This window comes from Netta rufina, assembly GCF_964035555.1.
Source record: "Netta rufina genome assembly, chromosome: 10".
In the NCBI taxonomy this organism is placed as follows: Eukaryota; Metazoa; Chordata; class Aves; order Anseriformes; family Anatidae; genus Netta; species Netta rufina.
In genome coordinates, this window is record NC_140133.1 from 11,825,702 (window position 1) to 11,851,316 (window position 25,615).

The 25,615-nt window shown below is 48.2% G+C and overlaps 2 protein-coding genes across 16 annotated transcripts in view; both read left to right on the forward strand.

Annotated features, from left to right (window-relative positions):
• The first annotated feature begins 3,710 nt into the window (after positions 1 to 3,710).
• TPRA1 (transmembrane protein adipocyte associated 1) lies at positions 3,711 to 19,966 on the forward strand. 15 transcript variants are annotated; one of them, XM_084292476.1, is made up of 12 exons: positions 4,770 to 5,095; positions 5,171 to 5,453; positions 7,009 to 7,211; positions 7,363 to 7,495; positions 9,992 to 10,078; positions 11,699 to 11,771; positions 12,782 to 12,861; positions 14,027 to 14,137; positions 14,525 to 14,585; positions 15,200 to 15,302; positions 15,917 to 15,997; positions 17,066 to 19,966. In XM_084292476.1, the coding sequence occupies exons 2-12, from the start codon at positions 5,421 to 5,423 to the stop codon at positions 17,298 to 17,300; spliced, it is 1,200 nt and encodes a 399-aa protein (XP_084148602.1). In that variant the 5' UTR covers positions 4,770 to 5,095; positions 5,171 to 5,420; the 3' UTR covers positions 17,301 to 19,966. The 15 variants fall into 15 exon arrangements, with proteins under 15 accessions (XP_084148607.1, XP_084148597.1, XP_084148599.1 ...); XM_084292481.1 differs by lacking the exons at positions 4,770 to 5,095; positions 5,171 to 5,453 and adding an exon at positions 3,711 to 3,765; XM_084292471.1 differs by lacking the exons at positions 4,770 to 5,095; positions 5,171 to 5,453 and adding an exon at positions 3,727 to 3,765 and having other exon boundaries at positions 7,013 to 7,211.
• A 2,117-nt stretch (positions 19,967 to 22,083) lies between these two features.
• CHCHD6 (coiled-coil-helix-coiled-coil-helix domain containing 6) overlaps positions 22,084 to 25,615 on the forward strand; it is a 107,002-nt gene continuing 103,470 nt past the window's right edge. The window contains exons 1-3 of the mRNA XM_084292523.1: positions 22,084 to 22,189; positions 23,430 to 23,553; positions 24,682 to 24,751. Of these exons, the coding sequence (XP_084148649.1) occupies positions 22,100 to 22,189; positions 23,430 to 23,553; positions 24,682 to 24,751 (284 nt within the window). The 5' untranslated portion in view covers positions 22,084 to 22,099. The remainder of the gene's footprint in view (positions 22,190 to 23,429; positions 23,554 to 24,681; positions 24,752 to 25,615) is intronic.

The window sequence follows — 25,615 nt, forward strand, 5'->3', positions numbered from 1 at the left end:
CGCGTTCCGCGCCAAGAAGCCCACGTGGGCGGCAAAAGCGCGCGAAACCTCATGAATAATGAATGAGCCTCGGGTCTGGCCACGCCCCCTCTTTATGAATATGCATGAGGGCACTTCCTGGGGGCGGACGGGGCGTGTTTGGGGGGCACCGGGGCAGAGAGGGAGCCCCCCTGCACCCCCAGACCCAGCGTTGTCCTTATTGAGCTTCGTGCCGAAATTATGGGGGCTGGTTCCAGTGCTTTGTGTTTTTTTTTTTGTTGTTGTTGTTTTTTGACTTTTTGGGTTTTTTTGGTATGAGTCTGTCTGTCCTAACAGCGACTCGGCACAGGCTCTGGTTCCCTGTAGCAAGGAGGGGCACCTGTCCCACCGAAACTGGATGGGGAGCTCAGAGAGATGCAGCGTGGCCACGGGCTGCTGCTCTGCAGGGATGCGAGGGGGTAAAATGCCCCGGCCACAGGCTTTTTCATAAGTGCAGGTGGTTTGGATTCTGGAGAGTTATCTTCTCTGAAGGGTTTCAAACCAGTGTTTAGTACCTGTGCTCCGATGTGGGACAGAAACCCTAAGACAGGAGCCAGCAGGAGCCCAAATGACCTGGCAATCCCAGACCCAAAGGCCTCTTCCAGGAGCTGGGGGGGCGATTCTGCCCCATGCAGCAAAGCAGAAGCGGCACAGCAGGAGCAGGAGGGGCAGCTCAGGACGGTCAGCCCACGATTGCCCCTGCCTTGGGGCAGCCGAACAGGACAGCAGCTTGAAGGCCGGTGAAGTGGCTCTGCCTGGCGAGGCCCAAGGGATGCAGCCGTGAGTGGCCTCCCCACAGGGTGCCACTGTCCCTCCAGGCACCGGACAGCCTGAAAGCTTTTCTGTCTGTCCTTCCCAAAGGACCACAGCCCACCCCAGTGCTGGTGCCAGCTGTGAGCGGTCCTGTGCTGGAGCTGGGGCTGGGCAGCTAAAAGCGCTGCTAAAATCAGGCAGCAAGGGACAGGGCTCCTTACGCTGTGCTAGGGACTGCGTACTCGTACTCCCTGCCAGCTGCCCAGTGTCCCATGTGAGTCCCTGGGGTGAATGCAGCCAAATAACAACCTCCCGGCAAAGCACACCGCGAGGATTTTGCAAACTGTCAGCTTGCAGCACAGGGGGAGCTGTGGGACTGAGCTCAGAGCAGCTGGGCAGGGATGTACGGGCCCAGTGGGAACCCTCTGGTGAAAATTCAGGCCTAGCAATTTCTGGGCATCGGTAAAAAAAAAAAATCTGGGCATCGGTAGCTCTGAAACAATGCGAGCACATCTGCCTCTGCAGTTGGTCAGCAGCTGAGCAGCAAAGCAGTTTAGGATGTCCTGTCCAGGAAGCCGATCCAATGAAATCTGAAACGTATTTTAGAGAGGTGTCTGAAAAGAATGGGATTTGGTGACAATATGAGGGTGCGGTGATATTTTGGAAACTATGCCTGCACCGTCTGTCTCTGACACCTGTGAGTTGGGTGTCGCTTTGGTGCCAAAGGGCAATAGAGCATAGCAGGTAAAGCACCAAGTGACAAGGCCATCAGGGTTATACCAAATCATGTTAAATAACACCCTTTGTCTTGCTTCATCCTGGCAGTGCTGAGTGTCACAGCAAGGACCAACCAAGTGAACCCTGCCACCTTTATGCTCAGGTCTGGGGAAATGTCAGAGAGCTGCGGTTCTCAGCGTGCCGTGAGGAGATGGGGCAGTCTCCGAGGTGGGAAGAGCAGAGCTGTTTGCACCCCATGTGTTTGGGCTGAAAGCTCCTTAATGCAGGGAAATAAGCATGGATTGCCCATCTCCATCTCAAGGAGGCAGCGAGGAAGGCAGGATCTAAACTGTCATTGTCCTTGGGGTGGCACCCAGCAGCCTTCTATTTGAGAGACAGCTTTTGGTGTCCTGAGGGCTGGGCTATAGCCTCAGAGTGAATCAGATGGAAACAGCATGTGGATTGGAAGGCAAAATCTTTCCTTCTCACACAGTAATGTGGGAGGTAACACCTTCAATTAGTTAGAGCCTGAGGCTAGAAGTGAGAAGACGCATCTTTTACTCCTGGCTCTGTTGCCAAGGCACTTTTTAGTCAGAAGCGCTCCACCTCTCCTAGAATAGAGGTGTCCCTTCTGTAACTCAGAGACGTTGTGGCCTGCTGAGCCTTCGAGTTTGGATCCATAAACAGAACATGCCAAGATACTGCAACATATCATTAACCCGAACGACAATGTGAGACGGGCAAGCTGAGGACCGGCTGCTCCGGGTCTCATTCCAGTGGCATGACACCAGCATAAAAACCTGGTTCAACCCGGTAGAGAATCAGAGGAACGGGGCTGAGGCAGGCACCAGAGTCCAGGGCGCATCCTGTCCCCTCCACGAGGTTTGCTGCAGTGAAGCTGGAAAGTTAAACCTGAGAAGAGGACCAAGCAGACTTATTTGAGAAAGATGCAAGCGTGGGGTGGTCCCAAAATAACTCCGTGCTTGCTGTTCCCTAGAGCAGGTCATGCAAACTTTTCTAATACGGCGATCTTCTAAAAAGGTATTGACCGTGTACAGCAAAGTTCAACACAGCCAAGGCCTTGCATTCCTGCAGGAGCAATCCCTAGAGCTCCAGGTGAACCACAGATAGAAAAACCACGTCAGTTTAACCTCCAGCCTTTGGGGTGACTCAGGTAACAGGCATCCATCCTCCTTGGAACCGGGATCTCAGTCAGACAGCTCCTACTGCCAAGAGTCACCTGCTGATATTTAGCCAGCTATTTCCTTTAACTTCCTTGTTAAACCTTGCCTCGTTTCTCCCAGCTATGCCCCAGTTTGCCATACTGAACATCTTTTCTCACCAACTGCTGTTTGCACCTCCCAATTCTGCTAATGAATTTTCCTATTCCCCTTTTGCTGCTGTTGTCCGAACTATGCCGACCTAGCTCAGCTTCAAACGTTCCTTAAAAGCCAAACTCTCCAGCTCGTTAATCATTCTCTCCTACAGCGTGTTGATTACAGCATCCGGGGCACGGAAGAAAATTATTAACTCCCCTGCTTTCAACAACCAATTCCTTTATTGAGGCAGCCTAAAATCCTCACTCTCCCAGTCCTGGGGGCGCACACCGATTCGGGTGCTGGCTCACATGAGCACCCACGGTCACATCCATGCTGTCAGGAGCCGGTTTTGACGCTGCCTTGCCCGGGCTGTTGTGGAAAATACGAATCAGTGGGTGCAGCCCAGAGCCTGCTGCGAGCACCAAGGGCACGGCCACCACCCCACGGGCTCAAGGCAGCCATTTCCCTGCCCCGGCAGGGCAGCGTTGGGGCTGTGGGTGCCACCAGGGCAGCGTGAGGGCCCTGTGGGGAGGGGATGACTGCTGGGGGTGCGGGGCAGGCTGCGGGGCGCTGCTGTCCCCTGGGGTATTGGTGAGCGCCTGCAGCACGGCCCTGGGGAATGGGGTGTATATGGGGGGGGGAGATGCGCTGGGTAGACCTGGCCGCCGGGACTCGGTTCCTTTAAACCGCAGCGAGCCCGCCCCCCAGAGTCCCGCCTCCCCGCGCTTCCCATTGGCTGTCCCCACCACTTCTTTCTGCCACTCCATCCTACCTGCCTTCCTATTGGTCTTTTCCCTCCCCCGCTGAGGGACCATCTCCCAATACCCCTCCCCGAGCCCAGCCGAAGAGGCTCCGGCCTGGTAGCGGCGCCTGGCTCCAGCCTCCCTTCCGCGACGCGCCCCGCCGGGGCCGGGGCCTGCTGGGGCTGGGCCGGGCCCCGCGGCTGAGGGGAGGCCGGGTAGGAGCCGGGGGTGGGGGTGCGGGTGACGGGAGGGGAGCTCGGGCTGGCAGCGAGGCTTGAAAATCTGGCTTTAAAAAGAACAAAAAAGGGCTTTTTTCGCTTGTTTTTAACCTTTTTTCAAAAAATCTTGGGGGCTGCCGGGGTGGCGGTGGGGTCGGAGCGCCGCCCGCTCGGTGCTGTGGCAGCCGGAATTCAAGCGGGGAGGGGTTCCCTGTGGGGAGTCCGCACGGGGCGCTCCTCGGGCACAGCCAGCCCTCAGGTAGGTGCGGTGCCGGGCACCTGACCCCAAAGCTTGCCCACACCGTTAGGGGCAGGAGCCAGGAAGCCAGAGCCGGTTGTTGAGGGGCAGGCAGCAGCCCTACAGCGCCCGGTGCCCTGCCCCAGTGACCCTACGGGGCACCGCCGTGTTTTCTCTCCAGATATTACACGTGCAGGGCTCAGCCAGGTGGGTTTTGGTTCCTGTCAGGGGGCCGTGGCTGTGGCACTGGGCTCGTTTCATGGGGCTGGGGCTGAATTCAGCCCCTGTGTGCGTGGGCCGGGCTGGATCGCAGCAGGGTGAGGTGAGCGATCCCTGGGCTCTGCTCAGCTGGCTGAGTTTATTTCAAGGGTTTTTAGTCTGCTACAGGGAGCGGTGCTGCTGGGGATCCCTGCCGTCAGCTCCCAGCCCCATTGCTGGGGGTTTTTCCCTGGTATTTCCACCATACCGGGGCGGATCTAAGCGTGAGCGTGGTGCTGTGCCTCTGTGCGTATCCCGCTGTGGGATGGGAAGAGGAGCAGGATCCCAGCAGCAGGGCACGGCGAGCAGCCTGGCACAGCGCTGAGCTCAGTCCTGCTCTGCCCTTTGAAACTTGTGACTGGAGCTGGCTGCTAGACGTGGCCAACCCCTCTCCTTATCAGCAGCTCGCTGCCCTTGCGTGATAGTGGGGATCCTAGGGGAAAGGAATTGGAGCCTGTTTGTTCGTTTTTAGAAGAACACATTCTTTCCCAGGTAATTTGTCTTCAGCTTTATACTCGAGCTCTTTTCTATGGGACAAGCAGATCAAGTCTTTGTCCCAGAAAAGATATGAGAGGGTGTGATGGTTCACAGCTGCTGTTATTCTGCCCACACTCTGTGAGGTTTTTCTCTACCCTTTCCAAGCCTTTTTGAAGATAGGTAGAATTTCTTCTGTGTTGACAAATGTGAATGTATTTGTCCTTGCTGCTACTGAGACGCGGAGGTCAGGGAAGTGTTTCGGAGGAGAATGGAGCAGAATTATTTAGAGAAAATCATTCTCAACAGTGTTGATTCAGAAGAGTGAGGAACTGGAGAGGGGACACTTCTGGAGAGGTCTGCCCTGTGAAGGTTGTTTGCTGGAACCTCTGCTACAACTAGGGTTTGTTGGCACGCACGCTGCCACCTCAGCACAAAGTTGATCTTTCCAGGTCTGTGTGTCTGTGTTTGATGTGACGTCCCTTGTGCAGCCCAGCACATGGCAGCCGCGAAAGCAAATCCCATTCCGAAGCCTCTGTCAGCAGGGGGTGAATCAAAGAGAGGGTCTGTCAGCTGGGAGTGACTCCTCGGAAGACCTCGGAAGAGCCTCAGCTCTGACGACAGGTTTGTGGCCACAGTCCTGAGCGGTCTGTGGGGAAGGTGCTCCCGAGTTGCCCGACGGATGACGCAGGGCTGTGCTGATTCTTTCCGCCCGGTGAGTCACCCGGCATCTGCCAGGGAAGCTACCTGCTGGCTCCTGTCATTCAGGCTGCTGGGTCTGCTGTGCCAGCCAGGGCTAAATTCAAACAGGGAGAATTTTTCTGCGGTGAATCCTGGATTAACTATAGCACACAGACTGCTAGAGTGCTATCTCTGGCACCACGCATCTCTAAGGGCAGTTGGTCGAGGTTTTTTGGATCTGTCAGCGGTGACCATGTCTCTGGGGAGTGCCAGGAGAGGTGGCAGGACCCTGTGCTTACATTCAGCTCCTCGGCAGGGTGTTAACAGTGAGGGTTGCTGTTTCGGGGTATGAAGAAGAGAGGATCTGTGGAAGGTGGCACTGAATTAGGAACAGGCTTACTAACATAAATCAGGTCAAAACTCTAATCCTGCTCTACAGTACTGTGTGCCAGCATCTGCTCGAGCTTCCGAGATGATTGTGGAACCAAGAGAGTGATGAACTGCTGTTGCTTCTGCTGCAATGACACTTGGCAAAGCCACTGGCATGGGCATGAAGCACGTGGGATTTAATGGACAGTGGAGCAGAACAATGCAGCAGTGTAGGGCCTGGTGGGCGGACAGATGGAAGAAAACACGTGAGTGTTCTCTCAGGAAAGGCAACTCAAAAAGTTTCAGCAGGAGGTGGGAAGCTCTCTTACCATTTCTCCAGGTGGCTGGAGAAGTATAAGGTAGAGCAGGCAAAAGAACCAAGCTGCACAACTCCTGTGGTTCTGACTGTGTAGCTCTCTGCTGCCAGAGAGTTTGGCTGTAGGAAATTCACCAGGTAGGACTGCACCCGGTCCTGGGCTGCCAGTTTGCACAGATGCTGCTCTGTTTGAGAGATTCACTGTGATCATGACTGATGGTAAGGAAGATGGAGAGCCTTACGCTGCTCAGGTCATTGAGAGGCACTGTCTCTTCACATCCTTGCTGTTGTGCTTTAAATCAAAATAGTTCTGGTGTCTTGTGGAGCGTTAGAAGAAAAAGTTCTGAATTTTGGCTTTTGCCAGTGTTGTTTTCTGCAGATAGTGCAGTCCGTTTTGATAAAAGTATGTGAGGCTCTGACTGTAGGGTTGGTAACAGCAACATGTTTTAGGTACAGGCCTTCATTTTTTCCTTGCTGTAGTTGAAATTAATTCATTGACTTCTTGGTCTTGGGAACTGGAATAATCAGTGGTACAGCAGAGTTTGCCTCTCTCTGAGGATGCCATGTGTTGCTGCTGAGTCTTGATGTCTTCTATGAATCTGCCAAAGCTCAAATCGCAAAATTACTCCAGCTTAGCATGTCACTATGTTGAAGGTACGTGTTGCTCTTGATACAAGATCCTGGTTTTCCACTGAGTACCCGAATGGCTGTGTGCAGGGCATGTGGCATTTGTTCTGTTGTGTAACACTGTCCTTCTGATGATGATAATTTGCTGTAACAAGCAGGAAGCAGTTGTCCAGGGGCCTAATGGAAGGGATGTGCTTTTTGAGCTCTGACTCACAACTGATTTAATGTTCCTTTTTCTCTGCTGTTGTTGTCCTGTGCTGTGTTTGACCTGGACCAGCAAGAAGGCAGGATGCTCCAGTCCATGATGTCTGTGATGAGATTCTCCGTGTCTGACAACATCACACACTCTACTGCCCTGGTGACAGCCCTAGATAATGTGACAACTTTGTCCCCCAAAACAATGCAGGTGATCAATGACACCAACATCACTGTGCCACACAAGTGCCTGCTGTTGCTCTATGAAGACATTGGGAAATCCAGGTGAGAAGGAGAAAATGGGATCACAGTCTGACCCTGGGCCAGGGGAAAAAGCTTTCTTTCTCGGAGTTTGGGAGAGAAGGGCCTGGGGCTGGTACCTTCTAGACGCTGAAGAACAGGAGAAAAAAAAAACTGTTTTATTTACTTTTTGCAGAGTCCGCTACTGGGATCTGTTGCTCCTGGTTCCCAATGTGCTTTTCTTTATGTTCCTTCTCTGGAAGCTGCCCTCTGCCAGGGCCAAAATCCGGGTTACTTCCAGCCCAATCTTCACCACATTCTACATACTAGTGAGTACCACTGTGTGCTTTTGACCTGACTGAAGGAGTGTTTTTTATTACCACTCATGAACAGTATCACCAAAACAGTGGGGAGAGAGAGAGCTAGCCTAGACCAAGGTCTATTTATTCCCACACACAGGAATAAAATTTATTTTTAGTTGGAGGTATATTACCAGAAGTAGACACTTTCACTATTGAACTCTATTTTTCAGATTCTGGGAGTGTCTGGATATGTGTGGTCTTTGTTCTATGATGACTTACTTTCCTTCATTTGTTGCCTTGTTGTCTTGGGGTCTAGCATCTTATGTTTTCCTTCCTCCTTACAGTAAGTCATGTGACGTGAAACTTGCTTCTCACTGAGGTAGTGAAAGTGAAACACTAGAGAATAATTTTTATTTCCCTTGTTGGAAAGCTTGGTCATCTAGTGTAGCAAACAGCGATGTGACAGGGTTCTGGTTAATTTGGGAATGCACTAATCTTACGCAGTTAGTTTTTCCCATCATATCAAAGTGGCTGCTAGATGATTTTCCTGTTATTACTTAAGATGGAAACATAACATAGGCAATACAGTCCCAGTTCTCAAACATGCAAGATCTCTTCTGTTCCCTTCTCCCTGATTCAGAAAAGCTCAGGCAACTTCTGATCACGTTCAGATAGTCTCTGTAGTGATCTCTGAACATCAGTCCTACTAACTGATTCTGCTCCCAGGGCATTGTAAATGCAGATAGGAACCTGCTCGGATTTGTGTAAAGCGTTATTCAGAAGCTTGATCCTAGGTGTACTTTGAGATCCTAGCTTGCCTCCAAGCAGCATGATGTGCCTGCTCTGGCTCAGGGAGATTAGTACAGGCTCTGTAAGTCAATGTGTGTTTGGACTGGGTTAGAATGGAGGCATCCTTCAGGCAGCATACGGGTACTGGTACAGCAAAACCCATAGCACATCACAACAGAATGTAAGCTGGTGGCCTCAGCTGAGTCTTTGGTGAGAAGTCTTAGAGCTCTTACAGGTGTGAGGTGTGGGCACTGAGCTTGTGCAAAGTTTTGGGTAGTCAGGGTCATACACGAATGCTCCAACTTTAAAAAATATTACTAGCTATTTGCAGCCTGCATTGAAGTCTTCCGTTCCGTATCCAGTAACGCAGAGGGGTCAGCAAGAAGTTCATTCCAAAGGCTTTGAAAAGTAAAACTGAGAAACCAAAGGAAAGAAAAAAGTGAACTGACTGTATGCTGTCAGCTTCTTCAGAACAGAGCGAGAAGTAGAATGTGATGAACCAGCCTTAGAGAAAAGTGCTTTTCACTCAGTTTGATCTTCTGGATTGAGTTTTTGGGAGAGGAGGATGTTAAGTGTGTCCTGTGAGGATTTCCTTTCAAATGGCTGTTTGACACATTTTGAAGGAATGCTTTCTTGTGGAGTCAGTGATTAAAGCTAAGTTAATAGCTTTAGAAGAGGCTGTACCTTCTTAGAGGAAGCAAAAGGGGTGTGTTTTCCTCTCTGAGCTGTTGCTGCTCCAGAACACGTTATATTCAGGGACCCTTCTTTTTCTGTAAGTGTTTTTTCCTCTTTAATCCCAGAAGGGAATGTCACATTATTCTGTTGGGCTGTTGCATCCCCTCTTCCTCTAAGGAGGAAGCACTCTGCAGTAGGTGACGTACTGGTTGTTTGCATTCTCCATCCGTCTTGGAATCAGCTTGGACTTCCATTTTGTGGTAGATGTCGCTGCCTCATACCTTCATCATTAGTTTAAATTAGCCTTTAACTTGGAGAATTTTATCTGGAAAAATCTGCCTTCTCAGAGGGTAAGTCTGCACAGCAGAGGGTAGATCTATCCCACGGAGGTCTTAATTGCAGAGTATGGTTGTGACAGCACTGGGGTTGGCAAATTAGCCTTGCTGTGCTCTGTGCTGCCATGCTTAAATGGTGCATGAGCTGATGTGAGTATCTTGATGCTGCTCTGTGTGCTGGGGTGAGATGCTTTAAAGCTGCTGGCTGCGTTGACTTAGCTTCTGCATTCCTGAGCGTCCTCAGTGTTGAGGGAAAGAACTGTGGATTTCAGCTTTATCACAGATCTCAAGTGAGGTAGTTGGTACGAAGCGGCTTCTGTTATCTGATGCCATTGGTTTATTCAGTCATACCAAGCACTTTAGCTTTTAACTTGGAGAGCTGTATTTTGTCTGACTTTTCTCCTGCCCTGCCCCAGCAGACTGAAAGGTGGGAAGACTTATATTATAAAAGTACAGTTGTAAAAGAGTGGATGAGAATTCTTCAGAACTGTTGAATCTGACAGTTGAGGAAACGTGCACCTTCATAAATTCTAAGCCAGTACTCACACCTGACAAGCCTGAGGAATTTTCTTCAGGAAATTAAACTGAATCTGTTATGTGAGGTTCTCAGTACACGTTATCAGGCTTCGAAGCTGACCTGAAAACAGTATTCCACAAGGGTGTCTGATCATTACTGCGTGTGTGCCTTTTGACATGAGCTTATTTTTGATACCTTTTCATGTAGGTGTTTGTGGTGGCTTTGGTTGGTATTGCCCGTGCTGTTGTCTCCATGACTGTGAGTGCCTCTGATGCTGCCACAGTTGCTGATAAGGTAGGTACAGGTCGCATTCTAGAGGCTCTGCTTCATGCGGTTCTGGCCACACAGCATTCTGCTACTGCTTCCCTTTTATTTGCATGCAAGAAGAATGTGTTTTTGTTTGCACTACTCACAGCTTATGTGGGCTACGGAATCCTATTCTGATAGCTGTATCTAATTGATCACAACATCCAGGGCTGTAAAACAATGGACTTCCTAAATTAGACACAAACAGTGGCAGTTAAACTTTCCTGCAGATGGAAAGCTGTGTTTTGCAAGAGCTAAACAAACAAACAGATACCTTTAGTGGATAGGCAATACCTGGTCTCTGTTGCTCTTGCTATATTTGAGGGACTCTTGGAAAAATAGTGAAGTCTTTTGTGTTGAAAGCAAATAAAACAACCCTTTTTGTCCTGATAGCTGAATGTCCTTGCAGTTTCTCTGAGCAGAGGGTGAACCCTTAGCAAACAGGAAATAGCTTTGTACATGCTGTTCCTTTGTAATTGTTTGACTTGCAACAGAATATTACCTAAAACGACAAAAAAAAACCTGCTGCTTGAGCTGTTGGAGGAAGAAGGGCTGCCCAGAGTACAGGTCTTCTACCTTTATTCTCTGGGATGAGTGTGATTCTCTTGCTTTCCCCGTAAAAGCATTTTAAAGCATTGCTTGTTGTGTGTAGCTGGAACTTTGTAGTGCTTCTATTCACCTCTGTTGAACAGATGTATGTCCAGGACTTGAAAAATGAAGAAGAGGAGAGAAGGTGCTTTCATGTTGCTGAGAAGTCATGCAGGAGGACAGACGTTCAGTCAGTCTTTCCTGTGGGCTCATGTTCTAATATGCCTTATGTTTGTTTGCTGTCATATGTACATACATTTTTCTCGTGTATATATGCATATACACAAGAGAACATCCCAGAAACTATAAATATGTTTTCTGAGTTGTCTTATTGTGTGCCTCTTAAAATACTGTGTATATTCAAGAGAGCACCAGTGCTCAGAGAAAAGGGATACATAAGCCAGAATCAGGGTTATTGTCCTAAGTGTGGCCTCGGTTTATTGTATGACTTTCCAGAAAGTAACTTCACCTGCTTTTTGCCTGATCTTGTTTCACCAAATGAAGCCTGGGAATTAAAAATGACAAGCTGGAAGCTAGTCAGTTTTAGAGTTGAATATACTCTGTCTTTGGGGACCAAAATCCAGACCTTCTCCTTGGAGGAGGGCATAATACTGAATTTATTCAGTCATAACTTTACTGCAGAATTTTCTGCTTTAAGAACTGGCCCTGTTTGATGCTACAGTTTCAAGATCATTGTGGATTGTTGTTTCTTGAGAGTACAGCAGAAAGTGCATTTTTATGACAAGTGACAGATCCACAAGCATGGCAAACCGTGGCCACTCTCTCTCTGCAGGCAAGCTGTTTGCTTTGTTACACAATTCTTCTGTTCAGACAAGATCAGGCCTTGGGACAAGCATAAAGTTAGCATCCCCACAACGCACAAGGAAGGTTTATAGAAATGACCCGTTCCATTCAGAGGCAGCTATCCCCTGGAGCAGAGAATGGAGTTTTGCTGTATTAACTTCTAACTGGTTCCTGGCTCCTTCTAATCATGTTTGTCTGGTTTCTGTTGTCCCTCAGATCCTGTGGGAGATCACGAGGTTCTTCCTTCTGGCAATTGAGCTGAGTGTGGTGATTCTAGGCCTTGCCTTTGGTATGTGCCAGGAGTTTGAGTGCTTTGAATGTTTCCTATTCCCTTTCTTTCCACAGATGCTGTATCTGTAAGCTTGTAGAAATGCTAATCCTACAAAATTAAGGAGTTCCAGAATAAAGACAAAGGAAAAATTAGTTTGTTAGAAATGGCTGAAAGCCTGATTACATTCACAATTCTATGGCTTGTACCATTTCAAAGTTTATTTGTGCTTTATTTGTCCTGCATGCATGTGGTGAAGGAGTCTTCAGCTTAGGTGAAGACCTTTATGCAGAGATTAACTGTCTGATCTGTGCTTAAAGTGCTCTTCATTTAAGAAGATGGTTACTTCTGGGGGTCCTTCTGTGTGCTTCCCACCTTGGTTAGTTTGAGTCCATCCTGGCTTCATTCAGTCCATTTAGCTGTACTTGTAATCTGTCACTCCACTTGCAGTTGTACAAGTAAAAATACTGTTTGGAGCACCTCTTGCTGTGGGTGAAAGGTGGGGGAGAGGGTACCCATCTCCATCACATCTGCCATTAAGACATCTGAGCGCTGCCTCTTTCCTCTTTGAGGTTAAAGAGTTATTTAGGTTAGAAGGAGCTTATGGAGATTGACTGCTCCAATGTATTTCAGTGAAAATTTTTCTAAATTATGCAAGACCTTCTCCCTTCCTCTAATCCAGTCACCCATCAACACTTTTCCTGAAAAGAAAATAAAACCTGTCCTTGTAGATGATGATAGAATCATTCCTGACTTTTGTTTGTAATCCAAGTGACGGGACTTGGTTCCTCACTGTATATTAGTGAGGGCAGAAGGAAGCAATTAAAAACTTGTTATTTTACAAGTGTTACTTTGCCTTTGAAAGGCTCAGCTCTCCAAATGGGAGCAGTTGACAGGGGTTAAGTAAGCTTTAAACTTCCCCCGAAGGCCTGTGGAAATAAAAATGTTTTCTTTAATTGGTTTTGGAGAGGACTGATTTTTAGCAGGGATGGGATTGCAACCTGAGTCACTTCTTTATTCCTTAATTCCAGGTCACCTGGAGAGCAAGTCGAGTGTGAAACGTGTTCTGGCAATCACTACAGTGCTGTCTCTGGCATATTCTGTCACCCAGGTGAGTACGATGGAGCAGAAGAGTTAGCCTTTGCAAAAGGGGTGGCTTGCCATGGAGTTTGTTAGGTGTGGGATTCCTGGAATGTGCAGAAAGTGGCAGCTTTGCTCTCTGGACAAAGTTATGGGGGAAGACTGGATGCTTGCAGTGGAGTATGAAGTTCCTCAGGGCACGTGCTAGACCCTATCACCCTGTCATCTCCGTGGCAGGAATACCTCAATCAAGCTCAAGAAATGAGATGGAAATTTAGATGGATTGCCTTGTTCAGTGAATCTTGGAACAGGAATGAGTGTTTTTCACATCTGAGCCACAGATCTTGGGTCTAGCCTCAAGTACAATCAAAACTAGATGGAGACACCCAAAGTGCCCTTGTCAGTACGGGCTGTGCACTGTGCCTCTTGTCTCCTGTCTCTTTGAGAGATGAGAGCTCTTGCATCCCTTCAAACGAGCAGCTGGCTTGCTAGCTCAGTTATTAGCTGGGTCTCCCTCTCTCTGGACAATGCAGTGTGTGTCTGGGTTTATTTTTCTCATTGGTATGTAAGTGCTCAGCTCTGTGCCTCTATCTGGGGCGGCACCAGAACAACACACAGATCATTGTTCACTGATCAGGCCCTGGTGTGTGGAGGCAGTGAGCTGATCATTACCACATGATATCCTGGAGGAGCCTGATTAAGTATCAAGTGTTTGAGAACCGTATCAGGCTGATAATACTTACAAATTCTTTTCTCTCTGCTGTCTGTATGGCAGCTTCTGTTCATATTTCTCAGGGATTCAAGTGAAGAAGACAGTCTCCTTTCCTAACTCCTGCACAAGTGCAGGCATTTATATTCTGGATGTTGCAGCAGGAAAGGTGTACTTTAGCGATGGAAATAGGAGTAGAACTGTTTCAAATAGCTACTCTTGTCCCTTCCTTCAGTCTCTTCTCTGGAATGTCAGTGATGCTGTTTCTCTTTGGATGCTGATTCTTGCCACTTTTTTTTTTTTTCTATCACTTCTTGTTTTCTATTTTTTCCCATTCTGGATGAACATAACTTGGCCTAAGCAAGGTAGCAATGAGGTGTGGCAGAGACAACTTAACTGAGCTTTCAACAGTCTCATTTATACACACACCTACTGTAGTGAGGGTGCTGACTGTCCTAGTGTAGTAACGGTGTCACTTCTCTCCTAGGGGACCTTGGAAATCCTGTACCCTGATGCCCACCTCTCAGCAGAAGACTTCAACATCTATGGTCATGGAGGGAGACACTTCTGGCTTGCCAGCTCCTGTTTCTTCTTTCTGGTAAGTACGAGGCATGTGTTATGCACTCTGACAGCCTCTTTATAATTCCTGAATGGAGTAGGGAGAATGATTTGAGCATATTAAAGCCCTAGGCCACCTCCTCCTTGATATGGTGCGGCATGGTGCTTTTCATTAGACAAGGAAGCTGAAGCAAAAAAGTTTGTGTAAGCTGTGACAGCTGAATCTGAACTGAGCTCAGATGTTATTTGCTCCCTGGTTTCTCAGTGACCATGCTTTGTGTGCTGATGGGGTGAGGTGTGGAGCCCTCACATGTGCGCTGGATTTAATGTCAGGGAGCCTGTGCCCCTGCCCTGAGACATCTAGGAAGCGTGTGACACCACTCACTGCCTCTGCAGCTGTGGGACAGTTCTTTCTTTGTCTCAACAGGTCTACTCCTTTGTGGTGATTCTTCCAAAAACTCCTCTGAAGGACCGGATTTCTCTGCCTTGTAAGTGAATGTAGTGGGTTCCATCCTACAGGTGGGGACAGCAGCAGGATGAAAATATAGGTGGGAATAAGAGGTTCCTGTATGTGATTGTGCTGCAGATTTGTCCCCCTATTTAAGGGTACAGAAACATGGCAAAGGACACGAGCTATCACTGGAAAGTAGGATGTTGTGCATTTTGGAGGGCAGGGTGAGAGGAATTACATTGCAACTTCAACAGCAAATCAGTTACATTAAGGAAACAAGATGCAGTAGCTCGATCTTGATACAGATGTAAATATGTAATCTCCCAAGAGCAATAAGAATCCTTGCCTTAATAATGATTTCCTTTTGAAATGCACATATGATGTTGAAGTGTCCATGCTAGTCAGCCTGTGAGAAAGAGGCTGATTGAAGCTGCTTAATAAGTTTTATCTGGGCATTTACTTTAAGATGCTTTTCTGTTGTTGGTGTGTGCTGTTTTATTTGGTTGTGGAGTATCTGCAGTTCTTGAACAGGGAGAGAGGCTGCTACTGAGGTACTTACATTGCACTGTACTTTCTCTGTGTAGTGTGGGTACCCTCGTGCTGGTGCTTGTGGGGTTGAGCTTCATCCTTGTGTTCATGTCTTTCCCACAGCCAGGAAGAGTTTTTATGTTTATGCTGGAATCCTGGCGCTGCTGAACCTGGTGCAGGGCCTGGGCAGTGCCCTTCTCTGTGTAGATATCATCGAAGGACTGTGGTATGTATGCTGGGAGGGAGGGCTGCAGCCCAGTCTCTCACATTATGTTTGTGTCCGTTGACGCTGCCCGTCTCAAGAAAACAAACTTTCATGGTGTTCCTAAGGGGGAATAAAGTCGTTGGTTCTGTTTCATGCCAAAAGAATTCTAAATCATCAGGAAGCTTGAAGCAGGGAGGTCTCTGGAGTGCACGCAGTGGTCTTGAGGTGGTGAGAGAGACCAGTCATTTGACTCCACTGATGTCTGGCCACTGGCTTGTTTCATAGATAACAAGGGAGTAAATAGCTTGTTTGCTGGGAATAGCATGGGAGTGCTCTTGGTCATATCTGGAGTCTCATTCTGCAGAGATCAGTCACTTTCCATGAGTCAAAATTAGCAGCATTAAGGCTTGGAACCGGGAACATGGCATGGTTTCCTCTTGAGCCTCTAGGAGAGGTGACATGTTGGTGGCAGAGTCTGTTATTTTGCATCAGTCTGAAATTGGTTAGCAGAAGACTTCTTGTGCTCTGTTTGGATGCTGGAGGGAAGTGGGATTGTATCCTCTGGGTGGATGTGGCTGGGGTTATTCAGTTGTATTGTGTTCGAGTACTAAATGTTTTCATGTTCCCTTCTGCAGCTGTGTTGATGCTACCACGTTCCTTTACTTCAGCTTCTTCGCACCTCTCATCTACGTGGCGTTCCTGAAAGGCTTCTTTGGGTGAGTAGCCAGGAACAGGGATTTAGGGAATATGTATTGTTAATTGTTTGGCACCTGAGTTGTTTCAGTCTGCAGAGAAAGGCAGTGACTACAATGCCAGTTAAGGAACCGATTTTATATTTCTGGCCTTGCTGTTTTTCTTGTGTGACCCAGGGCTGGTCACTTTTGTATGCAAAGTTGAGCCAATATTTGTTTTCCTCTCGAACATTTGAGGAGGGTCACTTCAGTGTCTGCATCCTGTTAGTGCAGAGTTCTGTGGCTGAAGTTGGTAACTAAGTGGTGAGTGAGAGATCGAATGAAAGATTAATCGGGCTCCTGAGTGGATTTTTAATAGATTTTTGGTAAGGATCTGGGGGGTTAAGTAACCCCTTGACTGGGGATTCCTATACAACGGGGCAGTCATTAGGTGAAAGCACTCGGGAGTGTTTATTACCGTGTTGAGGGTGCCGCCGTGTGGCCACTCAGGAGATTTATCTTGGTTAGAAAAGAGTTTGTGAGCGTAGGCTGTGTCTTTTATTGTCCACGCAAGAAACATCAGGCTTTTGAACCACCAAGAACAAAAAGTACTCCTAAAATATCAAAGTGTTTCTTCTGCCTTCTGAAATCAGAAGGGAACAGTTTCTGGAGTTAGACCTGTAACAGAGGCATGTAATCTCCATGAGGTGGAGACACATGTGAAGTGCTTGTATTTTGGTTTTCTGGATGCACACGAATGGAATATGAGGTGGAATCCTGTTTTTACCAGTAGGCAGGCCTGCTGTGGAGTCCAGTGATGTTTGGATGCTAAGGATTGCCCTCAGTGCTTCAGCACTCAGAGTTGCTTCCCACACTGACGTCAGGACTCTGCCGTTTTTATTTCTCCCAAATAGCCCAGTCCTAAGCTACATTTAGTATAAATTCATGGCAGTCACTCCACTAGGTGTATTTCAGGGCTGAATGCTCACGTGAAAGGTTCTTTAGGACCTGACTACGTGGGTTTTGGTGCTGCTGAGTTTCAGTTAAGGATAGGTGGCTGTGATGAGACAGTGCATTGCTTTAACGTGTGTTTTAAATCTTTAATAACTCCAGGTCTGAGCCGAAGATCCTTTTCTCCTACAAATGTCAGGTGGATGAGCCTGAAGATGTGGATGTGCACCTACCCCACCCGTATGCTGTTGCCAAGAAGGAGGGGATGGACTCTGGGTTCTACTCCAGCACTCAGATCGACACCACAGCGTACCTGGATGACGTAGCCTCCATGCCATATCACGTGGGCAGCATCAACAGCGTAGACAGTGACCGCTGGAAAGCCATCAACGCCTAAGGCAGGGCTGCCCCCTTCACATGATGCCTCGTTCCTTCCCTTCTAAACACCCTGATACACAGCTGTTAGGATGTCCATTGGAAGTCTGTCCTTGGCTATCTGCCGCGGCTTTCCTCTGTTCCTTAGGATTTCTGAAACCTGTCGTGGAACTAAGTTGGCAGCCCAAGTCCTGTTGGAAAGAACACCGTCACTACCTGAAAACAATCTAGAACAGCTCTGTTCGTAAAGCTATGAACACCAAATCTTTGTGATCCTCCATGTTCCAGATGCCAACCTGATCCAGAAGATGGCCCCGAGTGGCACCTCCTGCCTTGCAGTGACTGACAGCACTTGTCTGCCAATTAAGGGAACGGCACTTAGGGACGATGCTATTGATCTGACTGCTGTATTCTGCACATATTGAAAGAGTTTAGTGAACCAAAGATGGTCTTCCTGGGATATCTCAAGCAGCACAATTGTCTGGGCCTTGTCATAATGTAACAGCACGGGCAGCAACAGCAGCCTCTAAAGAGGGAAGCCAGTCAGCAGGGTTCATCTCTAATTTCAGCTAACGCTAATGAAAGCTATAAATTGCTAGGGTTTAAAAGGACTTTGTGAGCGTGTGGGGAGGAGAAGAGAGGTATGAAGAGAAATGAACTGTCCAGCGTGCCCTGGGACTACTTTGGAGGGCACAGGCTAGTAGCTTAGCAGCATGGATGTGAGCTGACAGAGCAATGGGGAGACAGGATAGACAGCACAGCTGGGCTGAGGTAGCTGTGAAACAGCATGGAGACTGCACTGCTGTGTGCCTGAGTTCACAGGGACAGTTAGGTAACAACACTGAGCCAGGGCGAAGTTTCAAGAATAAAACCTGTGAGGTAGGGGCATTTTACATCTGCAGCCTGCTTTATGGCTCTGGCAGGGTCATGGAGAGGGCTGTGAGGGAAGCTGACTCTGCAGATGAAGGCTTCAGAGACATTCAGATGCCGGAGGCAGAGCAGAAGTCCATGATGAATCTGAGCTGTAAGTACGTAGTGACTGGGGGCTCTCAGACACCACAGGCATTCTGGAATCAAGCTGGCTGGTGTTCTGTGTTGGGAGGTGGGTGCTCTGCTACAGCTTCTGTTATGTTACAGTTCAGATCCCCAGATTTCTTCTGGTCTGAATAGGTTTTACGGCTTGTTATATTGGAGATAGTTATGTGCACATGGAGTGTGGTTCACTTAAAGACTGTCTGGGACTTATTAATCCCTTCCACACTGGAATGGGGACTGTTGTCGGAGCTGTCTGGCATGCAGTTCCAAAACATTGTGTTCTAATCCAGGGACTGTTAGCTGAAAGCTGCAGTAGGCTGGTTTCTGAGGCAGATTGTGCTCTCCAGGGATGAAGAGGTTTATTCTTCTAGCTTTGGGGGTGCTTTCCTACCTGAGTCCTACAGGTAGGCAGAGATCTGCTCTAGTAACTTCTCTCTAAAAATGGTAGAAAGAGGAAATTGGAAACACTTGAGTACTGTGTACATCTCTTGCCACAACTCACTGCTATTTCTGAAAAAGGATATTGATTTAAGAGTTTCTGTGAAATCATCATGCAGGGTGCAGCGTGGAGGTATTGGTATATATGAGTAGGCCGGGGGAAGCGCTGGCTACTCGGTGTTCCCACCATAGGGGAAGAAACAGTTTGGATAAGAACACAAAGTTCATATCAGTTGCCGAAACTATGCAGGCCCTCTGCTTATCTTTTTTTTTTTTTTTTTTGTTAATGAGCAATGCAGCCTCTCTGTTCTGCTGCCTGTGGACCTTGCCCTGCAGGCCTTTAAGTAGCATTGACAACTTTCTTTAAAAAATAAAACAAAAAGGCTTCCATGTGTGAGAACTAAATTTTCCCATGTGGATCAATAGCCTTTCACATTTCCTTTCCTCATAATGACTGTGAAAGGGGTGGACAAGCAACTGGCCAAGTCAGTCCTTGCCACATGAGAGAAGTGTTTTGTGCTCCTCCCATTGCTTGCTGTGAGTCAGCCTGAGAGGCACTTGCTTGCCTATTCTAAAAGGGATGGATGATGTGGTGCCTGAATTGCCCTCCTGCTCCTAATGCTGCTTACAACACCGATCCTATGCTGCTGTTTGGAAGTGTGGGGAAACCTGCAGAGCTTCCCTGCAGCTGGTGGGCCTTGGACAGGTCTGAAAGATCTGAAAGTCTAAACAGTTGAGAAATAGAGGAGCAAACGCTTTTCCATCCCAAGGAGTATTCGCTGACTAACACCCTGAGTGCAAGGACTTATCTGCCCTCCTTGGTGCTGTGAAGAGCAGGTCCTGAATTTGCCTCCTCATCAGCTGAATACAGTGCTGAAGGATCACTGGTGCAGGTGGTCAGCACGTCCATCCTGTCCTTTGCTGGCAGGGCTCCAGGATTTCTGGAGTGTCCCGTGTTCTGCTGCTGAGGAGCTCCTGTGCTGGGTCACGGACTGACCTTGCTGTTGTATATGTATATAGCGCTTTGGGCCATGCCCACAATGGTCCTCGAGCAGAAGTGTTGTGTGGGGGGTGCAAAGAGACTAAATATAGAATAAATGTATATATATTTTTTGTAAAATAAAGAAATAATATTGTTTGGCATAAGTGGTCCAATGTTCTTTTTCAAGTGATCCCTGTTATGGAGAAAAAATATTTCAGATTAAATAAAAATAAACCCTGAACAACTTTGGCAGATAATAATGGAGTTACATGATGTCTTTTTGTCAGAGACAGACTTTTCCTTTTTGGAAGCCTATTCCTAGGGCAGCGCAGAGAGTGGTTTCCAGGTCTGCCATAGAGTGAATTTCTCAATAACTGGGTCTTGTTCCCAGTCGTGCCTAGCATCAGGGGTCTCTGCTGTAAGACAGTCTTCCCCTGTTGCTTGGGAAAAGGCTTGTGTGGGAGTAGGCACTGACTGGTGCCCAGTTCCTATTCTGGGCTTTGGGATGACTGTTCGTGGGCTTCTCAGTACAAGAACTGGGTGCCATCAAATTAAATGAGCAGGTGGCAGGTTAGAAATAGAGGCTTGCGAGGAGGGCTTTGGGAGGAATCATTATGCACTTGCCTCACTTACGCTTCTTCTTTGGTGCTACCTGTTGGCCTCTTCCAGAAGTGGTTTGGCTTTACCCAGAGCTTTGCTCTTTAGCTGGGTGTGTGCAGTGTTTCTGTACTGCTGTGCAAACAGCTACTGCTGCTTTGCTATTCTGTAGTCTTAAGACCTCAAGCAATAGGAAAGGCTTCCAAAGCACAAGGCATTACACAAATAACAGAATATTCCCCACTCCTGGGAGCATGCTATAGAACACAGATAGTGATATCTTGCAGAGCAGCATCCTAGATAGTCCCTTAGGGCTGGCCAGGGTCCTGTTGATGAGACAGCTGCGGCTCTACAGCAAAGGGCAAGTATTAAACAGTTAAAAATGTTCTGATGCAGAACTAAGACTTTATTAACTATTATCTATGTAGTCACATATGCACAAAATTGAATAGGTCATCATGTAGCCTGTATTTCTAGGAATCCAGAAAGTTTATTTGGAAAAGATCCTCCAAAGCTTCTGTCTCTAGGTCCAGCTACTTCTATCTTTTTTTTTTTTTTTTTTTTTTTTTTTTTTTTTTTTCTTTAGCTTTCTCCCTTGGAGCCAGGGCCCATGTCTGTGTGATCTGGAGCAGTGCATGAGGCCGGGCAAGGTGTTCCTGGGGTGGCAGAGGGGAACGTCCCCTGTGTTTGGGCTGCTCTGCCTCAGGAAGATGTGTGGTGGAGGGGTAGGGGAGGGATGTCGGGCCACTCTTCTGCTTCATCCAATTTCCTGCAACTTGGAGGAGAGCCTTGGGGCTCAGAGATGCGCATCATGCCTTCATACTTCATTTTCTGTGTGGTACGGTGTGTTGGATTTTTTTCTTTCTGTAACTTTGACCCAGTAAAGAGCCCCCCCCACGTGTTTAGGAAGCCTGAGGGAGCGGTTTGGTCCTGCTCCCACGTGCCTGGTGACAGGATGAGGGGGAATGGGCTAAAGTTGTGCTGGGGAGGCTTAGGTTGGCTATGAGGAAGAACTTGACTGAAAGGGGTGTGAGGCATTGGGATGGGCTGCCCAGGGAAGTGGTGGAGTCACCATCCCTGGAGGTCTTTAAAAGACGTTTAGATGTAGAGCTCAGTGATATGGGTTAGTGGAGGACTGGTTAGTGTTAGGTCAGAGGTTGGACTCGATGATCTTGAGGTCTCTTCCGACCTAGAAATTCTGTGGTTCTGGGATTCTGCTCTGAAGGGAGGGAAGGAGGAGGCCTGGGCCTGGGGCTGAATCCACATCCCAGCTGTTCTGGTGCAGGTGCGTGCTGCAGAAGGTGGTCATAAAGAAATGTGGGGGTGCCCTTATGAAAACTTTATTTGATATTTCATCTTTAGGGGTTGCTCTGTGGCGTTACCAGCCTTGAGGGCTGCTTACGGCGCAGCCAGGTTGTTGTGGGCGAGCAAAACCGCTCTCCTCAGCACCACAACCCAGCGCACACCCCACTGCCGTTCGGTCTAACACCCCGCTACCACCCCCTGGCTACGCCGAGCAGAAACGCGTGAAAAACGGCGCTTAACGGTGCACATCGCGCCGGGAAGGATGAGGGGAAAACACCCCCAGCACGCCTGCTGGCCGCCAAACTACAACCCCCAGCCTGCACCGCGCCGCGCCGCCAGCACCGCGCCGCGCCATTGGCTACCCGGAAGCCACCCACCAATGGCAGGCGGGCGTGTTGGCAGGCGGCGGAGAGGGAGCGTTGCCGCTGGGCTCGGAGCGGCGTCCCCGGCGGCCGCCCCTTGGCATGGGGGGCAGCGGCAGCCGGGCGGGCGGCAGGAGCGTCTCCTTCGGCCGGGACGAGCGCGACCGGGTCCGGGTGCTGCAGGGCGTCAGGGTGAGGGGACACGCAGGGGACGGGGGCTGAGGAGTCACCGGAGGGGAGGGGAGAAGGGGAGCAGCCCCCGGGGGCTGCCCGGTGCCCCCTGCTCAGCACCCGCAGGGCTGAGGGGAGCTGGAGCTGGAGCTGGTCCCGCGCTGAGGGCGGCCTCCGGCTGGGCAGGGGGCCCTGCAGGAACCGAGCCGGGCTGTGTACAGGCCTGTGCTGATCGAGAGAAGCAAAATGCGAGTTCCTATCAACCTTTTTTTCGCTGTTCCTTTGGGTGTTTTGCAGGGTGGGAGGCCACAAGCCCGTAGGTGCTGTGGGCTCGCTGCCCGGCCGGCTGCTGTCGGTGTTGGCTTCCACAGGACGTTGATACAGGCTTCTGGCTGTCAACCACCACCAATTTCCATTAAATTCACATGGAACTGAATTATCTTTGAGATCCCTACTGTCTAGTACCACGTGTTACTTAATAAGACTGCTTTTCCTTAGAGAACAAGGTTAAATGCCTAAAACCAGTAGATGCTGTCCCCAGTCCTCAGCTGTATTGGAATTGATGCTGGGAGTCCTGCCCTTATCGTCCCCAGCTGTGGGATGCCTTGGTGTTGCTTGGTCATTGCCCTGCTGCCCTGTCGTTTCTCTTGTGGTAGGCGTTACGTGTCTGGGGTTATTTCTCACCAAATCCTATGGCAAAGGTACTGTGCATACACGTGTGGTTGTAAATAGTGAGAGTGTAAAGCAGGAGGGCAGAACACCCAAGAATTTGGTACGTTAATGTGGAGAAAACAAGGCTCCGAGGTGGCCTCTTTGCTCTCTGCAGCTTCTTGAGGAGGGGAAGCAGAGGGAGAGGTGCTGGTCTCTGCTCCCTGGGAACTGAAGGCAGGTTTTCAGGGGAATGGCACACAGCTGTGTCAGGGAAGGTTCAGACTGGGGAGAAAGAACAACTTCTTCACCAGGAGGATGGTCAGGCACTGGAACAGGCTTCCTAGAGAGGTGACCGATTCCCCAGGCTTGTCAGGGTCAAGAGATGTTTGGATAATGCCCTTATTAATATACTTTACCTTTTCGGTTAGCCCTGACATGGTCAGGCAGTTGGAGCAGATGGGCTTTGAAGGCACCCTCTGTTCTATATTTGATTCTATGTTCAATTTTATTCTTGCGGTAACATGAAAACTAACAAGTTGGGTACTTCTATACTGAAATATATGTATGCTAAGTGCTAAATTGATTCCTTTCTCCTGTATGCATGTTTCAGCTCTCTGAAGATGTAGTAAACCGAATGAAAGAAACTCCACAAAGTAAAAGGGACAGCCAGAGATCATCCAATGGCACAGCTCCGTTTTCACCAGCTGCAGAAGGGAAACCCAAATCCCCTACAGGTACTGTCAGTCCCTGTCAGATCTACTCTTTTGACACACCTCTCAATAGCACTGCTGTTGGATGTTACGTAGCATGTGTGTATCTTTTCAAGGCTGCCCTGTTACGAGAGGAGCTCTTTGATTAGCCTTTAACACGTTTACGTATGTAGGCATCAGCGTTGTTGAACATCTTGGACATTGCAGTGCTGTGACATTTTACATGTTTCTGAAAGGTGGCTGTATCATCTGGCTGTCGGAGCAGTTGAAATGCTGTCCTTCTACTTCTGTTGTGGTGTGACCTTAATGAGACAGCTTGTTTTTCTGGTCCTTTCCTTCTCTGGCTTCAGAATGCCACCCCTCTAAGATGCATTAATGAACTTGTATCACTTTGTGAACGTTTCAAAGAATTATTTAAAGTAAGCATGCAGTAAGCGGGGCAGAGTGTTTTTTATCTTTAAACTTGATTTATCGTCTCCTTTCCATGCCCAGGCAGTATGTTCTGGATGGGTGGGAAAATACTACTTGTTCTTTGGAAATAAGTTCATGCTGTGGGGGCAGGATGGACTGACTAAGCACAGCTTACGTGACAGTCTAAGTGGATGGTGAGGACGTGATTTCCGAGCTTGTCTTTCTTTACAAGTCACAAATTGATTTGATTTCTGTTAGTTTTCAAATGTACTTTGTCGATAAACATTATTTGGATGTATTTAAGGCATCCAAAGTAACGTGAAGGTAATGAGCCAGGCCTTCGCTGTTAGAGATTTGTTACTTGTGGGATCTTGCTAATTATAAGGAAAGCAGGAGCTTGAAGGGAAGACTTAGTGGAGCTGGAAGAAGCAAATAGAAAGTAGGACTAAAACAATGCTTATGTTTCAGTATAAAACAGGGCGTGAGGAAGGGAGGTTAACATTTTTACCTAGATACTTCTGTAGTATGCCTTGTGAAAGGCAGTGTTTTCAGGATCTTTCTTTTCTGAATTCTAACTCTACCAGATTTACATTTTCTTGAGACTTTTTTTAGGTGTATTGTTTTTTCTCTTGATGGGATAACACTCACATATGAAGTGTTATCTTCTTATCAAATAATTTATGATGTGATGACAGACTGTTTTCTCTTACAGTTGTCACAGGCTTCTGTCCTTCTTTCTAGGAATCCAGCCACCCACGGCAAGTAACTCTGGTCAGAAGGCTTCAGTTGCGGAGCAGGAATTGTACAGGAGGTGAGGTGAAGTTTGTGAAAAAGACACAGTTCAGCTCCTTTTCGACTGTATATATGATTTATTTCACTCTGAGTGCAGTGACTGTAAATGTTAGTGCCTGAGAATCCTCTTTGAAGCCGTGCTCCTGTACCTTAGCCAAAAGGAGCAACTGGGGGAGCTGTGAGCAGGTGGAGTGGTGTTTGGAGAAACAGATAGGGAGGACCAATGTAAAGAGTTGGTAACTGTAGAAAATGTGTATTATGTGCATTGCAGGACCAGTTAAGCCTAAATTTGAGTACAGTTGCCTTTTCTCAGACAAATGAAGGAAACTAAGTGCTTGATACTAAGGGATTCTTAAATCTCAGATGTGGTCATGGTTTTGATTCAGTTTACACCTAACGTTATCAGATCCATTTTATGTATCTGACTCCTTGTCATAGACCAGACTTACTGCCAGTCAGCCAGTACTAGAGTGCTGTGAATTTTTCATTCAAGGGTATTTAAATTTATTATATTTATTTATCTTTAAAGATATTTATAAGAGCGAGGAGAAATGTACAAGAAGAATGTCCTCTATCCATGTCCTCTAACCACAGGAGTCTACTCCTAGTTCTAGGTACGCAGGGCCGTGTGAGAACTTCAGTGTCTGTGTAACTCAGAGGCTTTCTGCTACAAAACTGCTGGCTTGGTCTTTTCTTGAAGAGCAGGCCAGCAGTTTTGTAGCAGAAAGCCACTGAGTTACACAGACGCTGAAGGTGCTTGCTTGTAGAATTCGCCAGGCTCAAATTAGACTGAATTTCCTTCGTGGCAGTCTCTGAGATGCAGGTGCCTAGGCGATAGACATGACAGGATGCACTCTCGGCACTGTCACTGTATTTGTTCTAA

Excerpts from the sequence above, each read along its gene's own strand:
- TPRA1 (XM_084292467.1), top strand. The coding sequence starts at position 5,673 with ATGTCTCTGGGGAGTGCCAGGAGAGGTGGCAGGACCCTGTGCTTACAT. Across the intron at positions 14,138-14,524 it reads GCTCCTGTTTCTTCTTTCTG|GTCTACTCCTTTGTGGTGAT; the intron begins GTAAGTACGAGG and ends TTGTCTCAACAG. Across the intron at positions 14,586-15,199 it reads GGACCGGATTTCTCTGCCTT|CCAGGAAGAGTTTTTATGTT; the intron begins GTAAGTGAATGT and ends TCTTTCCCACAG.